Source organism: Lampris incognitus, chromosome 7 (genome assembly GCF_029633865.1).
Source record: "Lampris incognitus isolate fLamInc1 chromosome 7, fLamInc1.hap2, whole genome shotgun sequence".
In the NCBI taxonomy this organism is placed as follows: domain Eukaryota; kingdom Metazoa; phylum Chordata; class Actinopteri; order Lampriformes; family Lampridae; genus Lampris; species Lampris incognitus.
In genome coordinates this window covers 50674161-50701646 of record NC_079217.1, presented here as the reverse complement: position 1 = coordinate 50701646, position 27486 = coordinate 50674161, and the positions used below count along the sequence as shown (strand labels likewise).

General features: G+C 43.7%; 1 protein-coding gene across 1 annotated transcript in view; it reads right to left on the bottom strand.

Moving 5' to 3' along the window:
- LOC130115388 (cytoplasmic dynein 2 heavy chain 1) overlaps positions 1-27486 on the bottom strand; it is a 360238-nt gene that overhangs the window by 319426 nt on the left and 13326 nt on the right. Inside the window, exons 8-28 of the mRNA XM_056283019.1 lie at positions 26525-26611; positions 23646-23780; positions 22967-23080; positions 22624-22735; positions 20287-20411; positions 19653-19828; positions 17381-17576; positions 13053-13148; positions 12421-12582; positions 12002-12100; positions 11667-11806; positions 11312-11540; positions 10441-10568; positions 8910-9025; positions 8283-8410; positions 6384-6533; positions 5857-6062; positions 5296-5451; positions 1699-1813; positions 1408-1578; positions 958-1116 (exon numbers count right to left, since the gene is read on the bottom strand). Coding sequence (XP_056138994.1) covers positions 958-1116; positions 1408-1578; positions 1699-1813; positions 5296-5451; positions 5857-6062; positions 6384-6533; positions 8283-8410; positions 8910-9025; positions 10441-10568; positions 11312-11540; positions 11667-11806; positions 12002-12100; positions 12421-12582; positions 13053-13148; positions 17381-17576; positions 19653-19828; positions 20287-20411; positions 22624-22735; positions 22967-23080; positions 23646-23780; positions 26525-26611 — 3000 coding nt within the window. The remainder of the gene's footprint in view (positions 1-957; positions 1117-1407; positions 1579-1698; positions 1814-5295; positions 5452-5856; positions 6063-6383; positions 6534-8282; positions 8411-8909; positions 9026-10440; positions 10569-11311; positions 11541-11666; positions 11807-12001; positions 12101-12420; positions 12583-13052; positions 13149-17380; positions 17577-19652; positions 19829-20286; positions 20412-22623; positions 22736-22966; positions 23081-23645; positions 23781-26524; positions 26612-27486) is intronic.

The window sequence follows — 27486 nt, the reverse complement described above, 5'->3', positions numbered from 1 at the left end:
TTGTTGGCTTCATCAGAACACGACCTCCAGCATGCACTGGGGCGGCTTGCAGCTGAGTGTGAAATGGCCGGGATGAGAGTCAGCACCTCCAAGTCTGAGGCCATGGTTCTCTACTGTAAAATGGTGGACTGCTCCTCCAGTTTGCACATGAGTTGTTGCCTCAAGTGAAGGAGTTCAAGTATCTCGGGGTCTTGTTCACGAGTGAGGGTAGGATGGAGCGGGAGATTAACAGGCGGATTGGTGCAGCATCAGCAGTAATGCGGACATTGTACCGGACCATTGTGGCGAAGAGGGAGCTGAGCCGGAAGGTAAAGCTCTCAATTTACCAGTTAGTCTTCATTTCAACCCTCACCTATGGTCATGCGATTTGGGTCGTGACCGAAAGGGTGAGATCGCGGATATAAGCGGCTGAAATGAGTTTCCTCTGTAGGGTGTCTGGGCTCACACATCCAGAGGGAGCTCGAAGTAGAGCCGCTGCTCCTTCGCATCAAAAGTAGCCAGTTGAGGTGGTTCGGCCATCTGATTAGGAAGCCTCCTGGGTGACTTCCTTTGGAGGTTTTCCGGGCATGTCCAACTGGGAGGAGAAATCGGGGTAGACCCAGAACTTGCTGGAGGGACTACATGTCCAATCTGGCCTGGGAATGCCTTGGGATCCCCCAGAAAGAAATGGAGGGCGTTGCTAGGGAGAGGGACATCTGGAATGTCCTACTTAGCTTGCTGCCACTGCGACCCGACCCTGGAGAAGTGGCTGATGATGAATGAATGGTTCCTTCTCTTTTGCTGTGGTATCAAAAATGGCAATTAATATCTAAATTTTTACTATTATTGTATCGAAGTCCGAAATTTTTTTGTCATGACAACCTTTGCGTGTGCTTGTTCAAATGTGAGTATCCATGTTCTCGGTTGTCCCTTTGTGTGTGTGTGTGTGTGTGTGTGTGTACACATGCGCCTGTTTACTTGATTGACTATGTCCTTCCAGTCCTTGATCAAGGTGAGTGTGTGCCCACTGCTGTCTGTGTAGTCAGTAAGGTTGAAGGCTGCGGCAGCTCCCCACAGGTCTAGCTCCCTAAGGGCCTCTCTGATCGTCACTTCTGCCTGGGCACGGCTGTTCAGATCCTACATGCACAAGCATGTGCGCACACACACACACACACACACACACACACACACACGCACGCATACACACACACACACACACACAGAGGGAGAGGGTAAAATTTTGTGTCCATACAAATTTGCAATCAGCAACATTTTCAAACAATGAAGGTATAAATCATTCATATGACTGTGACCAATCATGTATGTTTTGTTTACACATGCATGCAGAAAAATATATCGCAAAAATTCAAAAATATAACTTAAAAAAAGAGGTGTGTGTGTGTGTGTGTGTGTGTGTGAGAGAGATACCTTAAGTTCCTGAGCTTTTTCTATGATGGTGTCTGCTACATTGAGCAGGTCACTGAAGGTGAGCCTCTCTACTGTAGTACCTCTGGGGAGACCCAGCAAGCGGAACATATCCAGCCAGTGATCCTGGGAGAGGTGTTCACCGCGCACATACTTCAGCACTGGGATCAGGTTCTGAACACATGGAGGCATCAGAAAACAAAAGAATGTAAGGAATAGACTTCCTTGTGCACAGAGGGAGTACTTAGTGAGATGGATTTCCTGTCTTATAAATTTAAGTGAGATACTATGTACCTTGTACTTGTCCACCTCTGACTGCAGTTTGACAGACATGACGGTTGGTTGCTCCAACTTTCTAAGTCTGTCCTGCCACCCAAACAGAAATTCCTCAAACATGTATGTCCTACCCCTGGAAGAAAAACACATAAACATGCATACGCATGTATACACATGAAAAATTTACTGTGAAAGCGGCAGTAGACAACTTTTTGGATTTAACTTATGAAGTAAATGTTGATTGCACAGTGTAATGGCTATAGAATAATGACGCCCTCGGCATTTTGATTGGTTCCCTATAAGCCTCACTTTCACTGTGCAACTCTGTCTGCCACTGGGCATGATGTCACAGGAAAATGAACGCTTGATTTACGGCACAAAGGAAGTGTGTCAATCAACGCACAACCAAAATAGGAAGAGGATAGTTCTTTTGTTTTCTCCGGAAGCTACCGGGGAAAGACACTACAGATGCGATGTTTGCTTTGAGAATGTTGATTGAGAAGTATAGAGAAGGCCAGAAAGTGTTACATTGTGTCTTTGTGGATTTAAAGAAAGCATATGACAGGGTGCCAAGAGAGGAGGTGTGGTATCGTATGAATGAAGTCAGGAGTTGGAGACAAGTATGTAGGACTGGTACAGGAGGCAAGATTGAGATGGCTTGGACATGTGTGGAGAAGAATGCTGAATATGGAGCTGCCAGGGAAGAGGATAAGAGGAAGGCCAAAGAGGAGGTTTATGGATGTGGTGACATGCATCTGGCTGGTGTGATAGAGGAAGATGCAGAGGACAGGAAGAAATGGAAACGGATGACGCACTGTGGTGACCCCTAACAGGAGCAGCTGAAAGAAGTGGTAGTAGTAGACTACAAGTTAGGGCCTAGTTCATGCAGTAAGTCTACCGCAACTGTTTCTTTGTACTCTGATGCCAGGGGCAAACCAACAGTTGACTTGGGCTGAGGTCTACTGTATTTCTGACAAGTCTCACAGCTGCTCACTATCTGCTTTCGAATAGCGACTACGTCACTATCTTTGTTACCTGAGCTACTCAACAGTATTTGAAGTTTGTCGACAAGCCACATGCCCAAACTACTTGTGTAGCTTTTGCAGGACTTTGTGCTTTTCCTCTCTGGTCATACTTTCTTTCACTGTTAGAATTTCATTGTCCATTTCACTTTCAACCGCATTGCCTTTGTACTTTGTCTTGAATGTTGACACAATAATGTCCTGAGGGAGTCAGTTCAAGTGTGACTGGTTGTTTGAACATCACTGCTTTGTCATTCTCAATATCCATTGGCTCCCTGTTAAATACTGTATTAACGTCAATATCCTGCTCCTCACCTTTAAGGCCCTTAATAACCTAGCTCCTTTGTATTTTTCCGAACTCCTTCATATCCACACGCCCTCCCGCACTCTCAGATCCTCTTCTGCTCTCCAATTCACTACACCAGGGGTGGCTAACCATGTGCCATGGAAAGCCATGTGTATGTAGGTTTTTATTCCAGCCGGACTCCACACCAGGTGATTCCACTGATTAGCAAGAGGAGGAATGTATCAGTGAAATCACCTGGTGTGGAGTTTGGTTGGAATGAAAACCTGCGTACACATGGCTCTCCATGGCACATGGTTAGCCACCACTGCACTACACCATCGTCCCGCTTGGCTACCATGGGGACTAGAGCCTTCAGTCATTCTGCCCCCCACCTATGGAACTCTCTCCCACAAGAAATTCACAACATTGACTCTCTTTCAACCTTCAAATCACATCTCAAAACATACCTTTCTAAACTGACATATTCTGTCTGATACACACTTCGAGTTTTGTGCAGATGATGATTTTATACTTATCTGTTGTATTAACGTTTTTATTGTCTACCCTGCTTGTTTTGATTTTAAGCTGTCTGATACAGTGCTGCTTGTTTTTTTACTGTGTTCTTTAAGGTGTCCTTGAGTACTCTAAAAGGCGGCCACAAATAAAATGCATTATTATTGTTATTATGATGATTATTATTATTATTCTCATTATTATTATCTAGGACTGCCCCAGCCTTCTGAGGTGATGCTTTTCTCAATAGCTGAGGGATGTCTGCTGGGACCACCTCTATTTCAACGTGGCACTTTAGCTGACCAATCTTTGCTGGAATTTTAACTCTTAGTGGAGTGAACAACTCTACAATCTCAAAATTTGAAAGCCCCATGACTTGGAACATTGGGCAGTTTCGCCACCTCACTGGGATTCAGTTAAGTCAAGTCAAGTCAAGTCAATTTTATTTGTATAGCCCATAATCACAAATTACAAATTTGCCTCAGTGGGCTTCATAGCAATACAACATCCTGTCCTTAGATCCTCACTTGGATAAGGAACAACTCCCTAAAAAAAATCCTTTAACAGGAAGAAAAATAGGAAGAAACCTCAGGGAGAGCAACAGAGGAGGGACCTCTCTTCCAAGATGGACAGACATGCAATGGATGTTATGCGAGTTCACTTACATAATGATCCAGCCATTTGTCTCCACAAACTGTAGGTGTGCATGCAGTGTGAATTACAGCAGACCCTAAAGACTAAAAAATAAAGATCTCTGTGTCAGAAAGAGGATCGTTGGCAAATAATGTGATGTTTACCTTTTTCCACCATGTCCTCTGTCTTTGCATTGTCCTCTGTAAGTTTCACATTCTTGCTGCGTGTGAGCAATCTTTTGCCCAATGAAAAGTGCTTTGGCAAACTTTATATTTCGTTGTCCTCCTATACTTGTCCGAAGGATTTGTGCCTTTCAATGGTGCCCTCTCGTGGCTGGTTTGAGATCTCACATTGCCTCTTCTCTGCTCGTCGAAATATGTGCTATCTTGCTTAATCTGAATTCCCGTGGGAGTTGGTGCGACAGTTTCCCCAAAAATCCATTTCAATGCAGATTTCATCGATGCAAAAATAAGGTCTACACTCACTGTTAAGGCTAGCTACTTGTCCTTGATATCCCAACAGGTGGAATCTAACAATCTGAAAGCTAGCACTGCATCAGGAAGAACCATGTTATTCTTCTTCTCTGTTCGAAATCAAAGATGAGGTGTGCCATGGACATAGCAGTGCATTTGTTAATACTGTCAAAGTTTAGTGTATGCCTTGTAGGCACGATCTTTCTCTTCTTTTAGTAACACTAATTTAAGTGCTGCGACTAACTTCTCCATAACGTCATCGTTGTCCAAATCCCCTGCCGGAATTTCCAGCGCCGTTTCTCTTGCTTGCCCCATAAGTGACAATGCAACAGTGAACACTTGCTTTTTCTTGTGTAACTCCGTAACCCGTTTCCATGTTTCAAGCTCATTCTTCCAACTTTCATATGACCTTTTCCATCGAATCTGGCGGGACCTTCTAGATGACTTTCGCCATCCTCTTCTACCAATGTTTAACTCGTATTAAAGACCAGGAAACATACTTTGAATTTAATATTTTACTGGCTAACAGTCAAGTGCACAACATTGCCTCAAAAAAATAAAAAATGCACACATGTGCATTACCCTGATACAATGGACCAGAAGTACCGTAAGTACAATCTCATGGGTGCAATACCAAAAGGTAAACTTAACATGTAGCACTGTCCCTTGGCTTAAACTCACACCTTACCTGAATGTGATCCAATCCTCCTGGGCTTTCTCTGTAAAGCCCTGCTGCCATTCCTCATACAGAGACCACATCTGACTGTGGTCCTCCAAGTCCCTCAGGGTTTCAAGTGCTAGAGAGAAGTCTGGAGGCTCCAAGTCAAAATGGGCACAACCCTCACTGAAAAGAGGGGAAAATGAGATGAGGTATGTTAGTGCTCGGATTTTAATACTCATACTGCAAAATATTGTTTTGAATCTGTTTACATCAAAATTAAAATGTAAAGAAAAGACAGGGGGAGGAAGAGAGGGACAGAGTTAGGAGGATTCCATATGAAAGTTTTCCCAATGGCGGATTCACTAAAAGAAAGTATTAATTATTAGTTATTAAGGATCCTATAAAGTGAAAAATTACTTGTGATGTGACAAGCAATGAACCTAACCATCACATAATCCAAAAATCTTGTCCATGTAATTAAAATCCATCTGATTTCTATTTTTAGTTAAGTCATGGCCATTGAACTATGCATTCAATGAAGAAAAAAAGAAGAAAAACCAACAAATAAAAACAAATAGAAAAACTTACAATAGTTTAGTGCGCACAAGCTCCAGCTCCTGAAATTCTTGCTGCTTGTCCCTGATGGTCTGAAGGCAGACCAGAAGGGCAGCTTGGTCACCCGTCTCTAAAACCTCATCCTTAGGCTTCAACTGGTCCCAGCGGGCCCTGAATCTCTCCAGATCCACTCTATAGGCGTGAATACAGCCTGTTACATTACTACGCATCACCTCCACCTGTGGGGAAAGGACAAAGGGAGAGAATGGAGGAGAGAATTGGAAAGAGAATGGGACAGAGATAATAGGGGAAGTGGCAAGAAGAAAGGATGAGGTGGATAAATGGAAACAGAAAGCAAAAAGTGAAAAGGGGGGAGACAATATGAGATTAAATAGCCATACAGCATAATGTAGCAGTGACTGAATATTTTTTAACAGCAATGTTTAAGCCGCGTTCTGAAAATAGGCTAAAGCTTGTAATTGAATATATGTTTTAGCCTTAGCTTATGTGTGCAATCATCAGCAAAAACTTGGGTAGATAGATGAGTGTGTGGGAAGCACCTGCTCTTTGATCATGAGCTGGTGACTCTCCATGATGAGTTCTAGCTTCTCCCATTTGGCTTTCAGGGAAGACAGAGAGTCCAGGCCACCACCTGCTACCGCACGGAGTAAGCGGTTCTTTTCTTCGGCACATTGAAATTGAGGAAGAATCTATACACAATGCCAATGATATAATATATACACGTCAAAGGTAATGGCTGATGTTCTCTTGTTTTCTAGCATGAGTCTTGCTTTTTAGCTACCTCACCCATTGATGTGTATGCAAACCACCAAATAATTATAACTGTACATTATTTTATGCTGCTGTTATGTTGTTATTGAAAGAACTAGGTCAAAACCTAGTATATGGCTGGGCCATGTATGGTCAGTGTTCAGAATTGTGGCCAATTTGTTACAGGGAAGGTCAGCGGTAGTGTCAATAATTTGAATTCCTGGATATTAATGTTCATCTGCAATTTTATGTAATGGTCCAAGTAATATTTGTTTCTAAAATGCACTGAAGTAGCATATCACATGACATAAGCTACGTTCGAGTAAAACAAAAAAAAGTTTATAAATGCAGTTGCAAGAACAATACTGTCCACTCAAATATAGAGATGTTTGATTCAAAAGAGAACTTAATTTAATTGTAATTATACATTTTCTAATTATATGTTACCCCCCCCCTTTCATCTGTTTCTACCTGCAGATGTCTCATTTCTCTAAGACTCACTTCGTACTGACAGGCGCATTTGCAAAGAATGGATGGCAGCCGTTGATAGCACCATGAATTCTGCATCACTTGCAACCACTATCTGCCCCATCTCAACGTCTGATTCACAAAAGATATTATGCAAATGATATTACTGTGCAAACACACCCATAAAGTTTTACAGCCGAGTGCAATTGGCCCTTGTGTTGCGTCTGATTGCAAATATCCATGCAGCAAAGTACACATGGTGGCTTTGCACCAAGAACACAGCTGGCAGGCTCAATGTCATCCTTGATGTCATCAAGTATAGCAAGAATTGTTTGACCTGGCAACCTGTATCTGCAAATGTTTTCAGTCTCAGTTAAATCAAAAAGTGATATTCTCCATCGAAGTACCCACTCATGAGCATGCCTGGCATGGCGATGCCTTCGCCTGGCTACAATCACTGCTGCCATGATCACTGGAAAGTCTTGGCGTCAGTTACCAACAACTCGCTGAAGACGCTTATAATGTTCACTCTATTAGTGTTGTTTTGTTGGCAAAACAACGGCGTTGTTGTTTTGCCATGAGGCTCACTTGCATAAAAAGGGGCCAATTTTGCACCAAATTTATGCATATTACCTCATTTAAATATGTACAAATAGCACGCGCTACAAATAGTACGTGCTACGTCCTCCTGGCGAAACTCCTCACTGTCAGGTGGAAAGAAGCAGCTGGCGACCCCACATGTATCGCAGAAAGCATGTGGTAGTCTTCAGCCCTCCCCGGATCGGCAGAGGAGGTGGAGCAGCGACCAGGACGGCTCGGAAGAGTGGGATAGTTGGCCAGATACAATTGAGGAGAAAAAAAAATTATACTGATCCCCAGGTGTTCTGACCTGTGTCTGCCTTTGCTCATCAAACCAAGTTTTACCATGTCCTGCATTTGGGTCCTCCCTGAGTTCATAACAAACAAATGATTTCACCCAAACAGGTACCAACTTCCCCCTCCCACAAAACACAACAATTAAAATATGAGCAACCAAACATTGGGCACATAAACATGCTCAAAATCAGTCAACTTGTTTCGATAAAGTGACTACTGACATCTAATAGGTGACGAAGGATGTTGCTTGATTTTTTTTTTCTATTATAAATGTGCAGTATAAACAAGGACTGAATTGGCGCACACAACGCAGTTTCAAGCTGTGATCTGGGGGCTAGTTTCACCTCAGGTTTGCAGGCTTGTATCCGGCTATGTCTGGCATTAGCCTCGCCAATCTCTTCTATACTCTCTGGGCGAGTGGACAGGGCCTGCATGGAATCCGACACGAAGCTCTCTATGGTCTGGACGTGTCCTAGAAGAAGGGAAATTAGAGAAAGGTGGAAGTAGACAGAAACAGTAAGAATGCAAGATTAAAGGGAGAAATAATTCAGCCCAAAGAGTAACGATAGAAAGAAAAGAACACTAAAGCAAAAAGTGAAAGAAAAACTTGTGGCAGTATTAATTTCCCTTCCTAGTGACCTTCAACTATATAAAAGACCTGTTATTTCAAACCTTCGTGGGGTTGTCATCAACTTTAATCCACTGCTACGTATTTTTGGCAAGGAATGTAACTATTAATCACATCCTCTGTGATGAAACCGCAACAGCCACACATAAAGGGGTCATTACTAAAACCATTACAGTGGAAGTATATGTTGCAATAACCTGAAGGCCGCTTATTAAATATGACAAAACGCAAAACATCAAATGACTAATGTCAAGAGAAGAGGAAGTCAAGGACATCAGTGAAAGAAAATGGGAACAGCGTCTGAGCAAGTGCATTACTGTCAACAAAAAATGGTTCCAACTACCTTGTATGGACTTCCTGAGCGACATAACCAGGGTGTCAAACAGCCTCTGGATCAGGTCATCGATCACAGCCTTGACCGGTTCACAGCTCACTATGATGCAGTCTACCCTCTCCTGACTGATAGACAGGGGGCGAGATGACAATAGTGTCACATCAGTTTTAGAGTAGCGTCTGTGAATTTCACGGCTCAATGTAAACTTTTGTTTTCCTCAAGTTTTGACTCGGGCACAATTACTTTTACAACATCACAATGTCCTTGTCTCTTTTTAGATAAAAATTACCTGAACTGAAATGTACTTAAACGGACAAAAAACTGCAACTGCAAAATCGTCACAGCAGGGTAAGTAGTGAGACATTGACCAAAAGCAAAGAATAGTCACAGAATTATAAATGGTAGCTGTACTTATAGGGGAAATTGCAATAAGTTTGAGTGAGAGACTCAAAAGCCTTATTGTTATGGAATATTTTAGAAAGAATGAGTGTCACTTGGGAGACTGTCTTTTTGTTAAGACTAAAAAAAACTAATGTGATGATGATAACATTAAATAGCAGGTGCTTAAGGGTAAGAGAGAACAAAAGAGGGCCGCAATTTAGATTAGGGAGTGTGCGATATGTCTGTGAATATGACAAGAGTGTTACTTGGGGAAGAGCCTTTTCCTCACAAAAACAGAATTTCCCTTCATCACCGCCCTTTCTCCCATTTTAGTGGTTCCAGCTGAGAGGTTTGTACGGATAAATAATTTCCTGTCTCTCTCTCCATCAAAGCTCTTCAACTCCGCACTGTTCAGCCTGATGTATATATAGGAAAGTACCCTGATTGTACTTGACCAATTACCCTATTTTCCGAGCCGTCCCGGTCGCTGCTTCACCCCCTATGCTGATCCGGGGAGGGCTGCAGACTACCATGCTTCCTCCGAAACATGTGGCGTAGTCGCCAGCCACTTCTTTTCATCTGACAGTGAGGAGTTTCGCCAGGAGGACGTAGCGCATGGGAGGATCATGCTATTCCCCCCAGTTTCCCCTTTCCCTGAACAGGCGCCCCAGCCGGCCAGAGGGAGCACTAGTGCAGCGACCAGGACACATAACCACATCTGGCTTCCCACCCGCAGACACAGCCAATCGTGTCTGTAGGGATGCCTGACCAAGCTGGCGGTAACAGGGGGGACTCAAACTGTCGATCCCCATGTTGGTAGGCAATGGAAAAGACCGCCACGCCACCCAGACGTGCCTGAAAGCCCTTTTTTTTCTCAAAAGCCACTTGCTCTTCGCCTATTGACTTTACAGACTTCACTGATTTTATTTATTTTTACCTAATTTCTATTTTATTAATTTTTTCATTAATTCGATTCAATTTTCCTTTTATAATTCTTTTCTTCACCTAACCCATCACTGTTTACTTGGATATAAAGTATTATGTCCTCTACTATATACTCAGTGTATATATATATATATAAAAAAACACAGACTAAATTTTAGGCTAATATTTAGTACTCCTTTGCCATATATATTGTGTTGTTTATTATAATTGGTACCTGGGCAAACGTTCCGACTCCTTCCCCCGGCCCTTCAAGGCCTTGAAGTTTCTCTCCCAGTCATGCACTGAGTCCAGATATTTCTCCACCAATCTCTCTATGTCAATCTGGCCCAACACCACCCATTCCTAAAATTCAAACATACAAAGACGGCCCTCCCAAGCGCATGCACACACACACACACACACGTGCAAGCCACAGCCACAAGCAAACCAAAACAGACACACAAAATTCATCAAGAGGAATGAAACTGTACAGACAAGAATAAAATACATGTACATCTGCATATGTTCACAAAATACAAACATACAGTATGGAGGAGATTCCCTGGTTTGCGTTTTATGACTGAAAGGTAACAGAAACTATGACAAATAAAGAAATGCAGAAGCAGAAAAAGGGAAGGTGAAAAATGCTTGGTGCTGGTGAAGGGCTTCCCCTGGCTTTAGTTAGATATACATGACTAAACACAGTTGTCACTTAAGACTCTGCTATACTCAGTGTACTCTCTGGAGAGAGTGGAAGTGACAAACAGAAACTACAGAAACCACACATAGCAGCAGAGATGAAATTATCTATTTGTATTCATTCCAAACTGGCGGTAAGAACTTTTGCACAGTAAAATAAAAACCCGAAAAACAAAAGTCACCATTTAAAAATCAAATCATTCTTTTCAAACCAGATGCATTAAACAGCTGCATATGCAAGGCTTTCAACAAAAGAAGAGGGGAAAGCATGGGGAAAAAGTTAGATGGTTGCCATGTTTCTCTTTGTCCATCAAACAGAGGCTTAAATGTATTATGATGGTTAAGTGATAATTTTTATTCCAAATCATCACCATTTAAATCATCATAATCATTTCTTGTTCGGGTACCTTGAACTTTTCCTGTACAGCCAGCAAGCGGCTGAAGAGGTCCTCGGCTTTACTGAAGACGGTGAGTAACCCTGAGGCGTTCCTGTCAATCATGGCACTGAAGATGAGCTCCTCGCCCTGGGCACTGACCCCTTTGAACTGGTTAGGGATACAGATGAACCTCTTCATCTCTCTGTAGTAACGTGCTCGCACCTCCTCGAAGGGAGGGCGGAACTGCAGACGGCCCTGTCTGCACGAGAGGGGGGGGTATAAAAGAATTATCAAAATCAGCCAACAAACTCTGAAAGAGAGAGAGAAAGAGTGAGAAAGAGAGGACAGAATGTGTGACAGAGAGGACAGACAGAGAGGTACTAACTTGAAAGTGAGGTCTATGTGTATTTCAGGGAGGTTCTTGTTCAAAGCTTCAAGTCCCATCTGGTACTGGTGCTCTAGGGCCTTATACAGCTGATGGTTCCAGTGCTGACGCCATGCACGCATATCATCTGATCTGAATCCCTGTGTACACCGATATATACATTCAATTTAAGGAAGAGCTGAAAAACAGCAGCGTTGCTGTGAAAATGTATCATGATGTTGGGGAACGTACAGGTATAGGACATGTTCACACTGTGATGATGTTGCAGCACATGCGGCTATTTATCTTTATTTATTTACCAAATGCATTTTTATTGTTTTGATGGTATTCTCTACCTGCGTCTCAAGAGTGGCAAAACCTGTGCGGAGCTCCAGCAGGGTGTCTTTCCAGCATTGCTGATGTCTCAGTAGGTCCACATTCATGACAGTCACCACCTGACACATACAAATAGATTTATAAAATGTATCTTAGCATGCAAGAGTTAGACTTCAGATGCTAAACTATAGATGACAGGAAAATTATACGCCCCCACTTAAAAGAAATATACTCAATGATTCAGACCAAATAATTTAGCCTTTTGTCAATGGCTGGCCAACAAAGACTGAAGAAAGGGGTGAGGGCCAGACACACATAAAGTAATCATATCAAGTCTTATATCTTTTGTTTGTTCATAATGAAAAATATGGCCAAAAACTCAATTTCGGTATCCATGAACAATTCAGTTTTTATTAAAGATATGAGAGCAAACAGGCACCTTTTCAGTGAAGTCAGTGTGCCACTTGCGCAGTTTCCGATTTTCTATGGAGAGTTTCTCGGCAGCAGACTGTAGCTTACTGATGTAAACTTCCAGTTCTTTGGGGTTATCCCAGGTGATCTGAAGCTTACCACCTGACTCTTTTGACTGGGATCGAGGATTCTGACGAAAAGAGGGAACAAGTTGTTGTGATTTGACCCAAGTTCATTCTCTTATATATCACCGGCCTTTTCAGCAGGTCACCAACCATCTTTTGAAAGGTTTCTATTTTAAGTCTGAGTTGAAGAGAAATAAAACTGACTGCTTTTTAACCTACAAGTCAACTACAGCCACTGCCTGAAAACATCTTCCCCCAAGCCATGGTTAGTGAGGATCGTCACTGAGCCCTAGCAAGACACTGCATCTTTGTTCACACAGTCACCATTTAAACCTAATTTGTAATCGTGCAAAAAAAAAACATCAACAACATGCAGGATTTTTTTTTTTACTTATACTACAAGACCGGAAGATTTAAATATTTACCATTTTTGTTGAATGCTTTCAACCATACGGCCCAATATTGCCTATCTATACTGCCCAACAAGATGTCTCCCTCTATATCATCATGGATCCAACCCTAGAAAGTGCATTACCTTTATGACCTGCTCAAAGACCAGCGCTAGACTGAGCATCATGGGTCTCTGGGAGGGAATCATCTGCGTGTCTATGGTATTGTAGAAATTGGCCACCTAAAATAAACATTTGTCACAGTATGTACATGTTAAATTGATGAAATAAATGATTACAAATAGCAAGGCAAGAATGAGACTAAAATAAAAAAGAACAAATTTAAAGTAATGCGTTCATGCATGTATATTTATCGTGATTGTTTATACTGTTAAGTCAACATTATTTCCATTAGGGGTGGGGATCTCTAGGCACCTCACGATTCGATTTGATCCAGAGGGCTACGATACAATGTTTCTTCTTCTTCTTTCAGCTTGTTCCCTGTTTCTCAGGGGTCACCAGAGTGGATTTTATAGTTTCCATCGCTACCATGTGAGGGCGCAGCACCAACGGCAGCCGTTGTCAACCCATACCTTGATCGATCTCATCTTGTCAATCCGCATACTGATTTGGAAAAATTTTACATCAGATACCCTTCCTGACACCACCACTAACCCTACGGATGGGGGTACAGGTAAAGCGCTGGATGCCATCCCAGTATCCATGGACTTGTGCCCATGCCTGTCGCTAAATCACTACGAAGCGATTATAAAACAATTATTGATGCATCTTGATGCATCAACATTTTTATTTCTATACATGATTTAATTTTTCTCACTGCATGACTAGTTGCTACTTTTAAAACATAGCATATTTGTAATGAGCCGTAATTAAGATAAACAGATGAATTTACTTCCATTAGCTTTTATTAATACAGTAACAAATAGAAGAGACGTGTGAACTGACAGGTCACGTTTCCCAGCACTGCAAAGAACCAACAAAAGAAACAAAAGTGTGCCTGTAGCAGCATCCTTGTTATAAATTAACACGGGCCTCAGCAAGACTTCAGCAATCACTTGATAATAAAAAGCTGCCCTCGTTCACAAATAAATAATAAAGACTTCAACTGAAATCCTCCTGTTATGGGCAATGAGCACAGAATCCCTCAGACAAAAAAAACAAAACATTTTGCTGTATATTAAAATCAAAAACAGCTTTCATACAAAAACAACATAGAATTCTGCACCAGCTCTCATACAAAACTACAAAACTAATGCTTTCTGTGGAATATGTGGTAAAACAACACAATGGATAAGTGTGCTCTGCTGTGTAGTAACTATATCCCCTGAAGTAGAGAAGACTCTCTGCAGAGACACTGGTGCCTAGAATACACAAGTAACTCTTGGCCAACTTGGAAACCAGAGGAAACATCACCTCATTCTTATTCCACCAACTGAGAGGGTCCTCAGAGAGAGAGAAAGAGAGAGAAGGGTGAAACACTACGATACTTGGTCACTTCCTCCTCAGCTCTGGCAGAGGCTGACGTGGGCTGCTGAACTCTAGCACCAGTGAAGGTCTGCCCCAGCAGATTCACTAGCAGAGAACATGAAGCCTTTCTTTTGGGAGCAGAGGGGCTTTGGTGTTGCTCCTCAGTGGTCTTGGGATGAGGGGTGTCCTCCTCACTCACTGTGTTGTTTTCTGGGCTTTCCTCCTCTTCTGCTCTCACCTCTTGCTGTAAATTAACACAATAAGAACAGGTAAACACAACAGCCTTACATTTTTAAATCACAATGTCAATATCTTCAACCCAAACCACATTTGAACAAGATCATTAACCAGACACAAATGTACTTTTTCTATTCGATATCAAAATTCTTGTATTGTTTATGGAACATTTGTTATTTTGTCAATTGAATAGGTTAAATAAATGTCTTCAGCCCAAAGTGACATTTTACATGTTTTACTTTGATTTTTATATAAAATAAAATGGTAGAATTACCTCTAGTGATGCAGCCTCAACGATCACTCTTCCATACGTCTCCTCCTCAGAAAGGAAATGCAGTCTCTTAAAATGCGGGTCAAGAGCAGAGGCTGTGTGAAGAGTGTTTCTCTCCTGCTCACTGGTGGACCTCTTGTTGAGGTCCCCGTTGATGGCCTGCTCCATCTCCCGGACCATTGATGACTCTCCAATACTACCTTTTGTGTCCTGGATGAGTTGACCATGCAATGGGACAATCAAACACACTGTGGGGGTGTGCTCCTCTGATATGAGAGTAGTCGCAGCTTTCATTGGCTTTAGGGCCTTAATAACATCCTCTGCATTTGAGACATCTGCTTCATTGAGAGTGCAGAGGTCAGCCTCTCTTCTTCTCACCTGAGGAGAGAGTAAGGTGGCGCAGATCGCAGGTTGTTGCTCCAGAAACCTGTCAACCATCTCATAAGCACTGTTCCACGTGCAGCTGACATCTGTTTTCAGCTTGCTACACAGCCGACCAAGTAGCTTCTGCTTCTCCTCAAGCTGGTGTTTTGCAGTGGTGCTGCAGAGGAAAAACGTGGTAATACATCTGACCCCCCCCCCCAGTAGCCTTGATACAGTGGGCAACTTGAGTGCTTGCTGAGATGCCAGATGTAGTGTGTGGGTGTAACATCTCAGGTGTAGGAATTTACCCAGTTGAGCAGCAACGGTCATGTCAGGGGCGTTATCAGCCACTAAAACTACATCTTTGGTACTGAATTGACATTCTTCTACTAAATTCTGTAACAGCTCAGCCACATTTGCACCCGTGTGGCTCTCACACATTGCTCTTGTTTGGAGCATGTGAGACAGGAGCTTCCAGTCATCGGTAATAAAGTGCACAGTTATGCTGACATAAGATTCTGCTGCAATGGATTTGCACACATCGCATGTTATTGCTATCCCACCCACTTTCCTCAATGATTCCATGACCTTGGTTTTGGTTTCGTTGTAGAGTTTGGGTATCGCTGTGTTGGTGAAAAAACGTCGAGATTGCATGTTGTATCTCGGCTCCAAAGTGTGCAGCATAGTGTGAAAGCCCTGGTTCTCAATGACTGAGTAGGGGCGCAAATTGTTGGCAATAAAAGTTGCGATCGACTTCGTGATTCACTTCGCCCTTTCCGAGTTCGGAGCTTTGATATCACTTGTTCAACTGTTCTTTGGTTGGCAGCAACTACAACCGGCTGTTTTTTCCTCCGACTCCGGGTGGAAACGTGAAATATGGTTTCTCATGTTTGTTGTGTTCCCAAAATATTTTATTTTAGTTAGACACAACTTGTATACGGTATGGTTCTTGTCCAGGTCCCTTTTCCCTTCAACTTCATAGAAGCCAAAATGCTTCCATACGCTGGCTTTTAAGCCAGAGGGCGCCGGTCGGACTGTATTCAACTTTGGTTGCTCACGCTCAGCCATCCTCACCAAAATTCAAGTAGCCCAGCTTAGAACGTAAACACGATGCACAGATTTTACGTCCATTATGTTTCACCATCCAATGTAGCGAATTCGGGGGGCAGTACGGGAACTGCCACAGCCGGGACGTGAACCCGTATCTCCTGCACCACGGGCGACAACGTTAACCAGTCAACTAAAGGGTCTGACCCCTTAGCCAAGGGCTACCGAGTCTATTTATCCGTGCACGTTACACTACCCCCCTCCTTCGGGAAGCGCGTCCCCGCACTTCAGCATATCAGCTCCCTCAAGCCTCTGGGCGCACGTGCTTCCGATGGCCTTACGGTCTCACCATCCCACTTCTGACACCAATGTAGAGAATTTGGGGGGGGCAGCTCGGGACGCCACAACTTGGGATGCGAACCTGTGGCTCCCACACTGCAAGCGACTACGTTAACCAGTCGACTAAAGGGTCCGACCCGTTAGCCAAGGGCTAACGTGTCTACTTATCAGTGTACGTTACACTACCCCCCTCCTTCAGGAAATGCTTCCGATGGCCTCATGTCCTTCACGATCTCACCATCCCACTTCTGACACCAATGTAGCAAATTCGGAGGGCAGCCGGGCTGGACTCCCCCCCGGTTCAGCAGCAGCCGTAAGGAGCGTACAGCTCAGTCAAGAATTGAGCTTTAAATTTCTGATCACTGAGTTTTCTGCATCAAGACAATCTTTTATGAGAGAATCTCGAAGCATCTAAGAATCCATTTTTTTTATCATACAGATATATCTTGGCTGGGATGGAATCACTGTGTGCATGTGTGTGTGTGTGTGTGTGTGTGTGTGTGTGTGTGTGTGTGTGTGTGTGTGTGTGTGTGTGTGTGTGTGTGTCAGAAAGTTGAATCAATTCATCTGGACAAAACGTTTAGTGGGAGAAACTGTTCATCAATCATCAATGTGTCTTCGTCAGTCTCAGAGCTGACTGCAGGTATCCCCAACCTTATCCCCAACTGTGTGTGTGTGTGTGTGAGTGAGTGTCTTTCTGTGTTTCTGTGTGTTCTCATGTATTCTCGCCTGTTTTAGGACAATAGCCTGTCTGTGGAACTTGTCAGCAGTAGCAGCAGCCCTCTGTATCTTGGCTGGGATAGGAAAGCCCATGTCAGAGAGTTGTCTGACCTCCCTGAGCAGAGTCCCCAGTCTATCCGAATAATTAACCTTCAGCCGGCCATCCACATGGTCAAGCTCCATGACACAGTTACTGGCCTGGAAACTGCATGAGAGGGAAAGACAAATTGGGGAGAGTGAAGATATGAGGTCCCACTAACGATACAGGATATTGAATTTTTGCCAATATATGATAACCGATAATTTCCATAGTCATTTTGGCCAATAACAATGTCTTTTTTTTCTTTCAATACTACCATGTGCCTTAGTTTCTGCAAGCAGAGTTTACTTATCATTGTACTGTAACTGTGAAGCTTGGTGCAGATGCAGATGTCTTAACAATACGGCTCTATTAGTACCTGTTCTGATTCATCACTACACACTACACTGTTTCCAAGCGTCTGCATTTACTGAAGGAGATAAGCACAAATTACTTCAACTTAAATGGAGAAAACATGCAACAGTTTCAAAAATCTTTGCTGTTGCATTTCTTCTATAACAGGTCGATCCATGAAAGCCTCCCTGTAAAATGCTGACTAGTGACAACAATTTGAAATCTGCTCTTTTCGATCATCACAATTTTTTTTAGAAATACACATTAAGTGAGAAGTTAACCTTACAAATTCAAAAAAGACTGGCAATCCACTCCGCACATAACTGTAGTCCACTGACTTCCGGTTTCTACTGCAGCGGTCATACCAGTGTCCTGTTTGTTCGCGTGTGCTATTGAATGGCATATTTTCCGTGATGTCTGACAGATTTACCATGGTTAAATGTCAACAACATGCACAGAAATGTCGACAAACTTTCACCTGCACCTACCAGCAAATGAGTGAAAAGCTCTCCCTCTTTCAATAAAGGTAACTTCCTACATAATGATAACATACATACACAACTTGATATGTACAACTTGAAACTTTTCCACCGTTGCTGGTAGGTGCAGGTGAAAGTTTGTCGACAATTTTGTGCATGTTGTTGACATTTATCCATGGTAAAATGTGCCATTTTCAAATAGCACATGCCAACAAACAGGAAACTGGTATGACCGCTACAGTAGAAACTGGAACTCAGTAGACTACAGTTCTGCACAGAGCCGATTGTCACACTGAAACAGAAATAGCCCACACAGCAGACATTTCTTTGTAGGCTGAAGCGCCACCTGTCTTTCCACCAACACCTGTCATCGCCATCAACATAATCCACCATCATATCAATGCAACATATTGGGCATTATTTTGATATCCATCCAGATATCAATAACACATTTTTTAAGTGATACGATCAGCTGACCAATATATTGTGCCCCCCTAGGTCCTACCAACCAAAGTACACTCCTGTTCAGGTGCACTCCAGCATGGCATAGGGTATTGAATGCAAGAAAAGCAGGGAATCTCAACATTCTGAAAAACACCTGAAACGTCACAATTTTGCCTAATGACAATGTAGACTGAATCTCCACATGTTCCAATTAAACTTTCTTTTAGGGGGCAAGCAGTTGGTGGATTCAGCAGCAACCTTTTGTTTTTTACCTGTCAGGTAACACAGTATATCAGGCACCTTGAGAACACATTATTCTTTAAAATGACAAATGAGCTACACAGCTCTAATCTAATAATGTTAGCGCATCACATCATATGCATGGTGATAGAATGCATGTGCTTTGTAATTTGTTTTTGGGGGGGGATTTCCCCCCCTTTTTTTTCTCCCCCCTTTTTCTCCCAATTGTACTTGGCCAATTACCCCACTCTTCCTCGTCTTTGCTCCAGCCCCACCATCGAGCCGGGGAGGGATGCAGACTACCACATGCCTGCTCCGATACATGTGGAGTGGCCAGCCGCTTCTTTTCACCCGACAATGAGTTTTGCCAGAGGGATGTACTGCATAGGATTACGCTATTCCCCCCAGTCCCCCTTCCCACACACAGGTGGCCTGACCAACCAGAGGAGGTGCTAGTGCAGCGACCAACACACATACCCACATCCGGCTTCCCACCCACAGACACGGCCAATTGTGTTTGTAGGGACGCCCGACCAAGTCGGAGGTGACACGGGGATTCGAACTGACGATCCCCGTGTTGGTAAGCAATGGAATAGACCGCCACACCACCCAGACGCCCCCCCCCTTTTTTCTTTTCTTTTTTTTGTTTTTGTTTTGTGTACATGTAATATTGAGTGTGTCTCACCTGATTCCAGACTTTGGGTCAGCCACCCCAGACAGAACATCTCGGGACCAATCCTCGAATTGCTCTTGTTCATAGGCCCTCAAAACTTCCAGCACGTCATCGCAAAAACACAGGAACCCTCGGAACCCAGACAGATCAGAGAGCAGAGCCTCTGCAATACGAACGGAGTCCTCTACCTTGAGAGGTAGGCAAACACACGGGAGTAAAAAACACATACACTCTTTACAGTGTTGATAGTCATGCAATACAGTCATAAGACTTGATATTTAGTAGTAAAATTATAATAATCCTCATATTTAATGAGGTATTAAAGATCCCGTATTCGTAACTGCAGCACCCATGGGTATATATCTTCTCATTTCTGACAAAACGAGCTGAAACAATTCTTTCTCACATGAGATGCTTTTTCTTTCATTTACCTTACCACATCCTTTATAAGACACACAGTATAAACCAATCTGGACTTTATCAAACCCCGCTCCTAACTTCCCTTTTTATCCACAAAAACCTGTCCCCCACCCACACGTGTGTGTGCACACCCACACGCACGCACGCATGCTAGCACTCACTCACATACTCTCTCACACACACACACACACACACACACACACACACACACACATACACCACACACCTGATGTATGAGGTTTCGAACCCAGACAATTTTGTTGACCACCTCAGGGAGGTTCCTGCCAATGAGCGGCCCAGACTTCTCTCCCGGGGCACCATGGCAGCGACTCTCAAAGTTCATCCTCAGGCCTAGGTGAGGAGGTAACGGGTTGAGGATAGGGACGTGACAACATCGACTCACTTCACTCTGAGTCATACCGTGAAGAGTTGAGGACAAAGACCTGTTTATTTTCAACATTGGTAGGGACATTTTTGAAACATCGGTCAGACTAACAATGCTTTATTGTGTGACACGAACAGGCACACACAAAGAGCATGATTCTGCAAAGATTTTGCTTTACTCACTATATATTTGCCTATATAATTTGCCCAAACAGGACTTTTACAAGACTTTTTACACCGATTTAAAATAATGTTATGCAGTCCCACAACCTGCAAGAAACTAAGGTGTACTTCCTGTTATTCTTCCTTTTGCACTTTTGAGCTGTCATTCTTCCTTTTGCACTTTTGAGCTGTTATTCTTCCTTTTGCACTTTTGAACTGAATTTAATTGAGTTTTAATGGGAGGTTCTGCCTCCACCTGATTAGCCTTTTATTTTATTGTTAATCCAGTTATCCTTCATTTTTTATACTTCGTATTATTCTTTTTGTTGTTTAATCTCTTGTTTTTTTATCTCTTATTTAGGGTCTTTTTAAGTCTTAATGTAAAGCACCTGACATTTTGTCTTTGTGTATGAAATGTGCTTACACTTTGACTCTTCATAAAATTCAAATTTTTCTCTTTTTTTTGAAAGCATTTCACCCTAACACTACCTTCAATAAAATGTAATTTGATAATATTAAATTTGGGACATGTTCAAACAATGAATACAAGTTGGCAGACACTCTGGACCTGAGCTCCGAACTTCAAATTAATTGAATAAAATAATAATAATAAATCAAACTTATACAGCACTTTTCTAACACTCAAAGTCGCTTTACAATAAACAGAGTGAAACAAGACAACAGATAAACATAATACAGACATACAGGGGTGGATGGGACAGGGAGCTATGAGAGGGAGAAGCGGCAGCCACACACGACGCCAGCAGTACTCTCGGACTTAAACAAATATAAAAGGGCAAGAAAAACAAAAAACAACAACACTGTGGACGTTGATTTTCTGAAGGGGTTTACTCCCGTAGCCTAGTCCTCCCCCGAGGTATCCACTAGGCAGTGGCACTATTTAACCCATAGCTGGGGGGCTGGTTTGTGGGCATCAAGGAATATCCACACACCGGGGGGCCAAACCTCCTTCGAGTCCCTTGTAGTTCAGCCAGGGTCCAAGGTGTACCCAGTTACCATATGTCGCCACGAGGAGGCGCTACATAGGGCTTGCTGTTGGAGAGGCTACGTACTGGCAGGGAGAGACTTAAGTGCTTGGCTCTCCTGTTAGTATTTCTGCTAGCCAGCGGTGAAGGTTGAGAGTGAGACGTGACAGGCACAGAACACTGCACCAACACGCTAGACACTTCATAACAACCCCACTTCTTACACAAGAATGTCAGACAGACTGGAATAATGAAAGTTCTATGCAGCGGAGAGCCAGAGACATCATTTTATTGTGTGATGATAGAATCTTTTTACGTGATTTTTTTAAACGATGACAAATACCACCTGCTTTTAATTCCCCACTATACACTTGACAGAAGCTACTGCCTTGGCTGGCTAATAGAGACAATGCCACAGACTCAGGGTTGCCAGGTCATGTACTAGGTCTCCACCACCCTCTTTGTCTCTCAGAGTCTCCAAATCCACAAGAAACCCACAAACCTGGCAACCTTTGTGGTCCAATACTGATGGATGGGAGCGGTTGTGCAGTTAAAAAGATCCCTCTTTGAGACCGCTAGAAATATCGATAGGGACAATTCAGTAGTCCCTTGACATTGGTAAGGACATGTCCCTGCTGTCCATAGCCAAATCTACACCTACACCTGAGAATTACAATAAACTATGAGGATGAAGACTGCTGCCTTAATCTGTTACAAGAGTATATAATCCATCCATTATACAAACCGCTTATCCTGCTCTCAGGGTCGCGGGGATGCTGGAGCCTATCCCAGCAGTCATTGGGCCGCAGGTGGGGAGACACCCTGGACTGGCTGCCAGGCCATCACAGGGCCCACACACACACACATTCACACCTAGGGACAATTTAGTATGGCCGATTCACCTGACTACATGTCTTTGGACTGTGGGATATATAATGTCACCTCAAATTTTTAACCACTTTCTAGTTGCTAACACTTCATCTGACAAGCAAAGGACAGGAAGTGATATAATCCAACAGTGTCTAGTGTACCCTTGTTGTAGTCCAGCAGCCTGGCCAATAGGGTCTCTCTCTCTGACTGCAACTCCTTGCTGACAGTGGGGCGTCTGATCAACTCCCTGTGCTTCCGGAAAACCTGCAGCAGCTAACACACACACATAGCAGTGCAAAGATACAGGGACAGACACACACACACACACACACACACACACACACACACACACACACACACACACACACACACACACACACACACACACACACACACACACACACACACACACACACACACAAAAACAGAGGACTTTATACTGCAGAGTTCTGCAAGATTTTATCAGCTGCATGACTTAGAACGAAATGGTGTGTGTTCCACTACCTGTTGAGGGTTGTCCTGCACATCTGCAATGTAACACTTCAGTCTGCCAGCCACATCCTGCTCTGATGGAGCCATAGCGCGATCAAAGTGGGCAACCGCAACTCTCCAAAGAGGCTGAAACACAGTGTGAAAACTAAACAAATAACCTGCTCTATCATACAGCAGTCAGGTATTCCCTGGAGAAACAGCGGGCATCCAATGACTGTCAAAGATTTAATCCCATTCATGTTGTGCATATGTAAATCAAATTTAGGGTTTGTGGAGAGGGAGCAGAATCTGAATCAGTAGGCCCAAGCACACTTCATCTACATCACACTGGGACACCACATGGGACCTCATTAAGCTATATTTCTCTTTGCATGTCGACAGAGGCAAAAGATCACTCCTCTCTTACACAAACTAGGCTCCATTTCAACTCTAACCCCATACCCCAAAGTCTATTTCCTTACCCTAACCCTAGAAATGCACCCTGCCCCAACACTGCACAACAAAGCAGAAACAGCCAGTAAATCAGAAGATGTAGCAGCAGATAAGATGTTTGCAATTGTGAACGTTCTGTTCCCATCCTCATCTTACTTAGATGCTCCGACAAGAGGAAGGCTCAGGGCCCAAGATCATTCAGGTCTCTCTCTCTCTCTCTCTCTCTCTCTCTCTCACTCATAAACACATCCTTACATACCTCGGTGTAGGGGTTGTAGTGTAGCGGATTGAGTCCGGAGAAAGGTTCAAATATACGTTCAGGAGTCAGAGCCTGCTGATTTCCCCCCGGTAGCAAACGCAGCAGCTTCTCATGGACTGTGCGCAGCATAACCACCTGGTGAACGTAAAGTTCAGACACATAACACACTGTGTTTTCAACTACACAGGACTCAACAGTGCGAGCATTTCACTCACATTTGTGACTAAAAACAGACACATCATCATCATCAGTTCCGTAACCTTTGGAGGTTGTAGGAGTACAGTCGATGCCTCAACAAGTCTCTTCTACCGTTTATGGTGATTGTGTTTGGTTGAGTTATCATTGTGTTTCAGTAAGGGGAGTACCTGGTGGTCCCTATCTCCTCTCCATGTATGAATGGCTGTTGGTTCACAGAGGAACTCATCCGCCCTTTAACAGGTTCTGTTTTTAGTCCTGCTGGGCGTCCACACACCCTCCTCACAACAACTCAACGGTTGAAGTGGGGGAGCCGGTTTAGCCGCTGACGACCCGACAGTTGCAGTTTAATGTCATACCCAGGACCAAAATAGATACAGGAGAACTGTCAAATGTATTTAGGAGCACGTGTGCAAGTACAAAATTCAGCCCAAGTAGCCCTTTTTTTTTTTCAACAAAAGGTTGATAACACAACACACAATGACAGCAGTCACTGCGCTGACCCAATGTTGTCCATTGAAAAAGTCACGTGATCCATTCATCAGCGCAAAGGGACACCACTTCCTCTATCAAAAACAAAAACAAAACAAAAAAACAAAAAAAATGTAAAAAGTAACACACGGTGAGCTAGATATCTAGCTAAGAAGTCTGTCTCTGTGACCAGTCTAAAACCTGGGTAACCCCTGAATTTAGACACCAGTTATCTAACACTGGTGTCTTTGCAAGTCTGGGTGATGGCTCGTTGCATGAGGTAAACAACAGATGTTGTACGTGTGAATGACTTTACAGAATTGGTGAGGTTAAGGTCCATCCTTGCGAGTATCAAACAACCAAACCTTTCAACAACCTCTGTTAAGTGGAGGCCCCATCAGGTCAACCATTTTTCCTTCCCCTGCCAGGAACAACTTAACCAGGTTCGACTGTAAATAACGCTTATCATAGTAGTAATCACAAAAAATGTCAACCTTGGACTCGACGGTGTAACAGGGAAGAACAACAGTGTGGTTCCCAAACTAGCTATCAACAAGAGAGGAAGAATATTATGTGAGAATTGGACATTCTTTGTAAAATTCAAAGAGGCAACTCTGGTGACACTACAAAAGTGCAGATGCTACTGTATGTGTGCACTGAGGACTTAGAGATGAGGCCTTCATAAAATAATGTCGTCTCCTGTGTGACACCATCTCAACATTTAAAATGGGGATTACAAGATTTTGTTTAAATCTTCAGAACAAGGGCGTCCCGGTGGCATGGCGGTTTATTCTGTTGTCTACCAACATGGGGATATCCACTTCGAATCCCCATGTTACCTCCGGCTCGGTCAGGCGTCCCTACAGACACAATTGGCAGTGTCTGCGGGGGGGGAAGCCAGATGTGGGTATGTGTCCTGGTTGCTGCACTAGTGCCTCCTCTGGTCAGTCGGGGCGGCTGTTCGGGGGGCAGGGACTGGGTGGAATAGCGTGATCCTCCCACGCGCTATGTCCCCCTGGTGAAACTCCTCACTGTCAGGTGAAAAGAAGCAGCTGGTGACTCCACATGTATCGGGGGAGGCATGTGGTAGTCTGCAGCCCTCCTCGGATCAGCAGAGGGGGTGGAGCAGCGACCGGGACGGCTCGGAAGAGTGGGGTAATTGGACAAGTATAATTGAGGAGAAAAAGAGGGAAATCCAAAAAAAACAAAAACAAAAAACCGTAAGGACAATTTAATTTAATTAATTTGCAGTGAGGGGGTCCGCGGTGGCGTAGCGGTCTAAGCATCGGCTTGGTGTCGATGCAGTTGCCCACTGGGGACTGGGGTTCGCGCCCCGGTCTCGTCAGATCCGACTATGGCCGGACTCGATGAAGCAGCAATCATTGGCAACGCTGTCTTCGGGAGGGGGGCGGAGTCGGCTTGTGTTCGTCATGTGAATGCGTCTCTGTGTGTGTCGGAAAAACAGTGGTTCGGCTTGGATTCGCCTTGTCACGAAAGTGGGGAGGCGCTTTCCTTCGAGACTGCCGGCCGGAGAGATGCAGTTGGCGAACGCATGCAATACGAGGGTGGGTGTTTGAATTAAAATAGGGATCAATTGGCCACTAAATTGGGAGAAAAAAGGGAAAAAATCAGAAATAAATTAAAAAAAAAAAATGCAGTGTGTGTGTGTGTGTGTGTGTGTGTGTGTGTGTGTGTGTGTGTGTGTCGGCCCTGTGTGATGGCCTGGCGGCCTTTCCAGGGTGTCTCAATGACTGCTGGGATAGGCTCCAGCATCCCCCTAACCCTGAGAGCAGGATAAGCGGTTTGGATAATGGATGGATGGAATGGATGGATGGATGCAGTGAGGGTTACCAATATAAATAGAACAACTCAACAATTCACTATCCCAAGAATAGAACTGACTACTTAACTTGAAAGCATCACAAAGGTGAATAAGGGAAATGTTAAGCATCTCCATCTCTCAGTTTATTAGACTTTTGAGATTGCCCTCCTTATTGTGATCTTAAAATTCATTGCAAATTCAACCATCTTCTGTCTTCACTTCCAATTAATAACAAACGGGACAGTTTCACAGAAAAGCAAACCAATTGTCTATTGAGGAAGTTTATTTTAAGCACAGCCAACGCCAACACTGGTAAAAATTTGCTGGTAATTCAAGGTGATTTCTGAAGAGTCCCAAGAAGAATTCATGGATAAGAATGCAAAAGTGTTACCTCATCCAGTCGCTTTGCTAGGCAGTGCAGAGTTTGGGGGTAGTGCTTATCTCCCTTCCATGGATTGGGGGCATGTCTTCTCCACACCTAAGGAAAAAAAACCATCATCAACTCATGATGTGTGGGTTGACTCAAGGTTTGTGGGATCTGCTGTTTTAGCCGCGGTACCCACAGTTTTGGGTCAAAGGAATCTTGTTAACGAGGTTTGAGCAGGTTCCGGGCAGGCCAGGTTTATGCAAAGGATATTTGTAAATAATAATATTAATAACTCTGTAATTAGTTATTGAAGCTACCTAAGCTGTTTTCATTCGAATAGTTTATCCTGACCTGCCTAAACCCAGCCTATGCACGCACAATATGTATGCGCTGAAACACCTTTTCTATTCTTTCTGCTGTTTCGATTGCACAATAATTCACATTTCCACAATATGTTTGCACTTATTTCAGTTCCGTTACACATGGAACACACTGCACCACAATTTAGAGCAACAAACCTCAACCAAGCGATTCCATTTACATTTCTCCAGGCTTAGCAAATTCTTATTTTCATGGTAGGGTTTGTATCTTTATAGCCTAGTAGCCTATCAGATGAGCATATCTGATCTGTTCTACCTCACACAGGCTTCGCCCTTTAACAGTCAACCCTATCCATCCCTCTTCTGGCCTTTCAGCCACTTCTCTTTCCACCTGAAGAGGAGGGTGAGCAGTTGGACAAGGCTTGACAGTGTCTCTCTCCCTCTCTTTTCTCACGCATCAGGAAACTCTGCTACTAGACTTCGACTCTGAGGGCAGACTTCCCCTCTGTGGTCAAGGCGGCGGCCGAGGCCATCTCCATTTCTCTCCCACCACTGGGCCCGCGTTCATGAGTCAACCGTCTGCTGCTGGGAGCATACAAGCCAGCCTTAGCTTCAAAGCCCTCCTCATCGCCCCCAAGATGGATGAAATGTGGGGTTGGTGGAAAC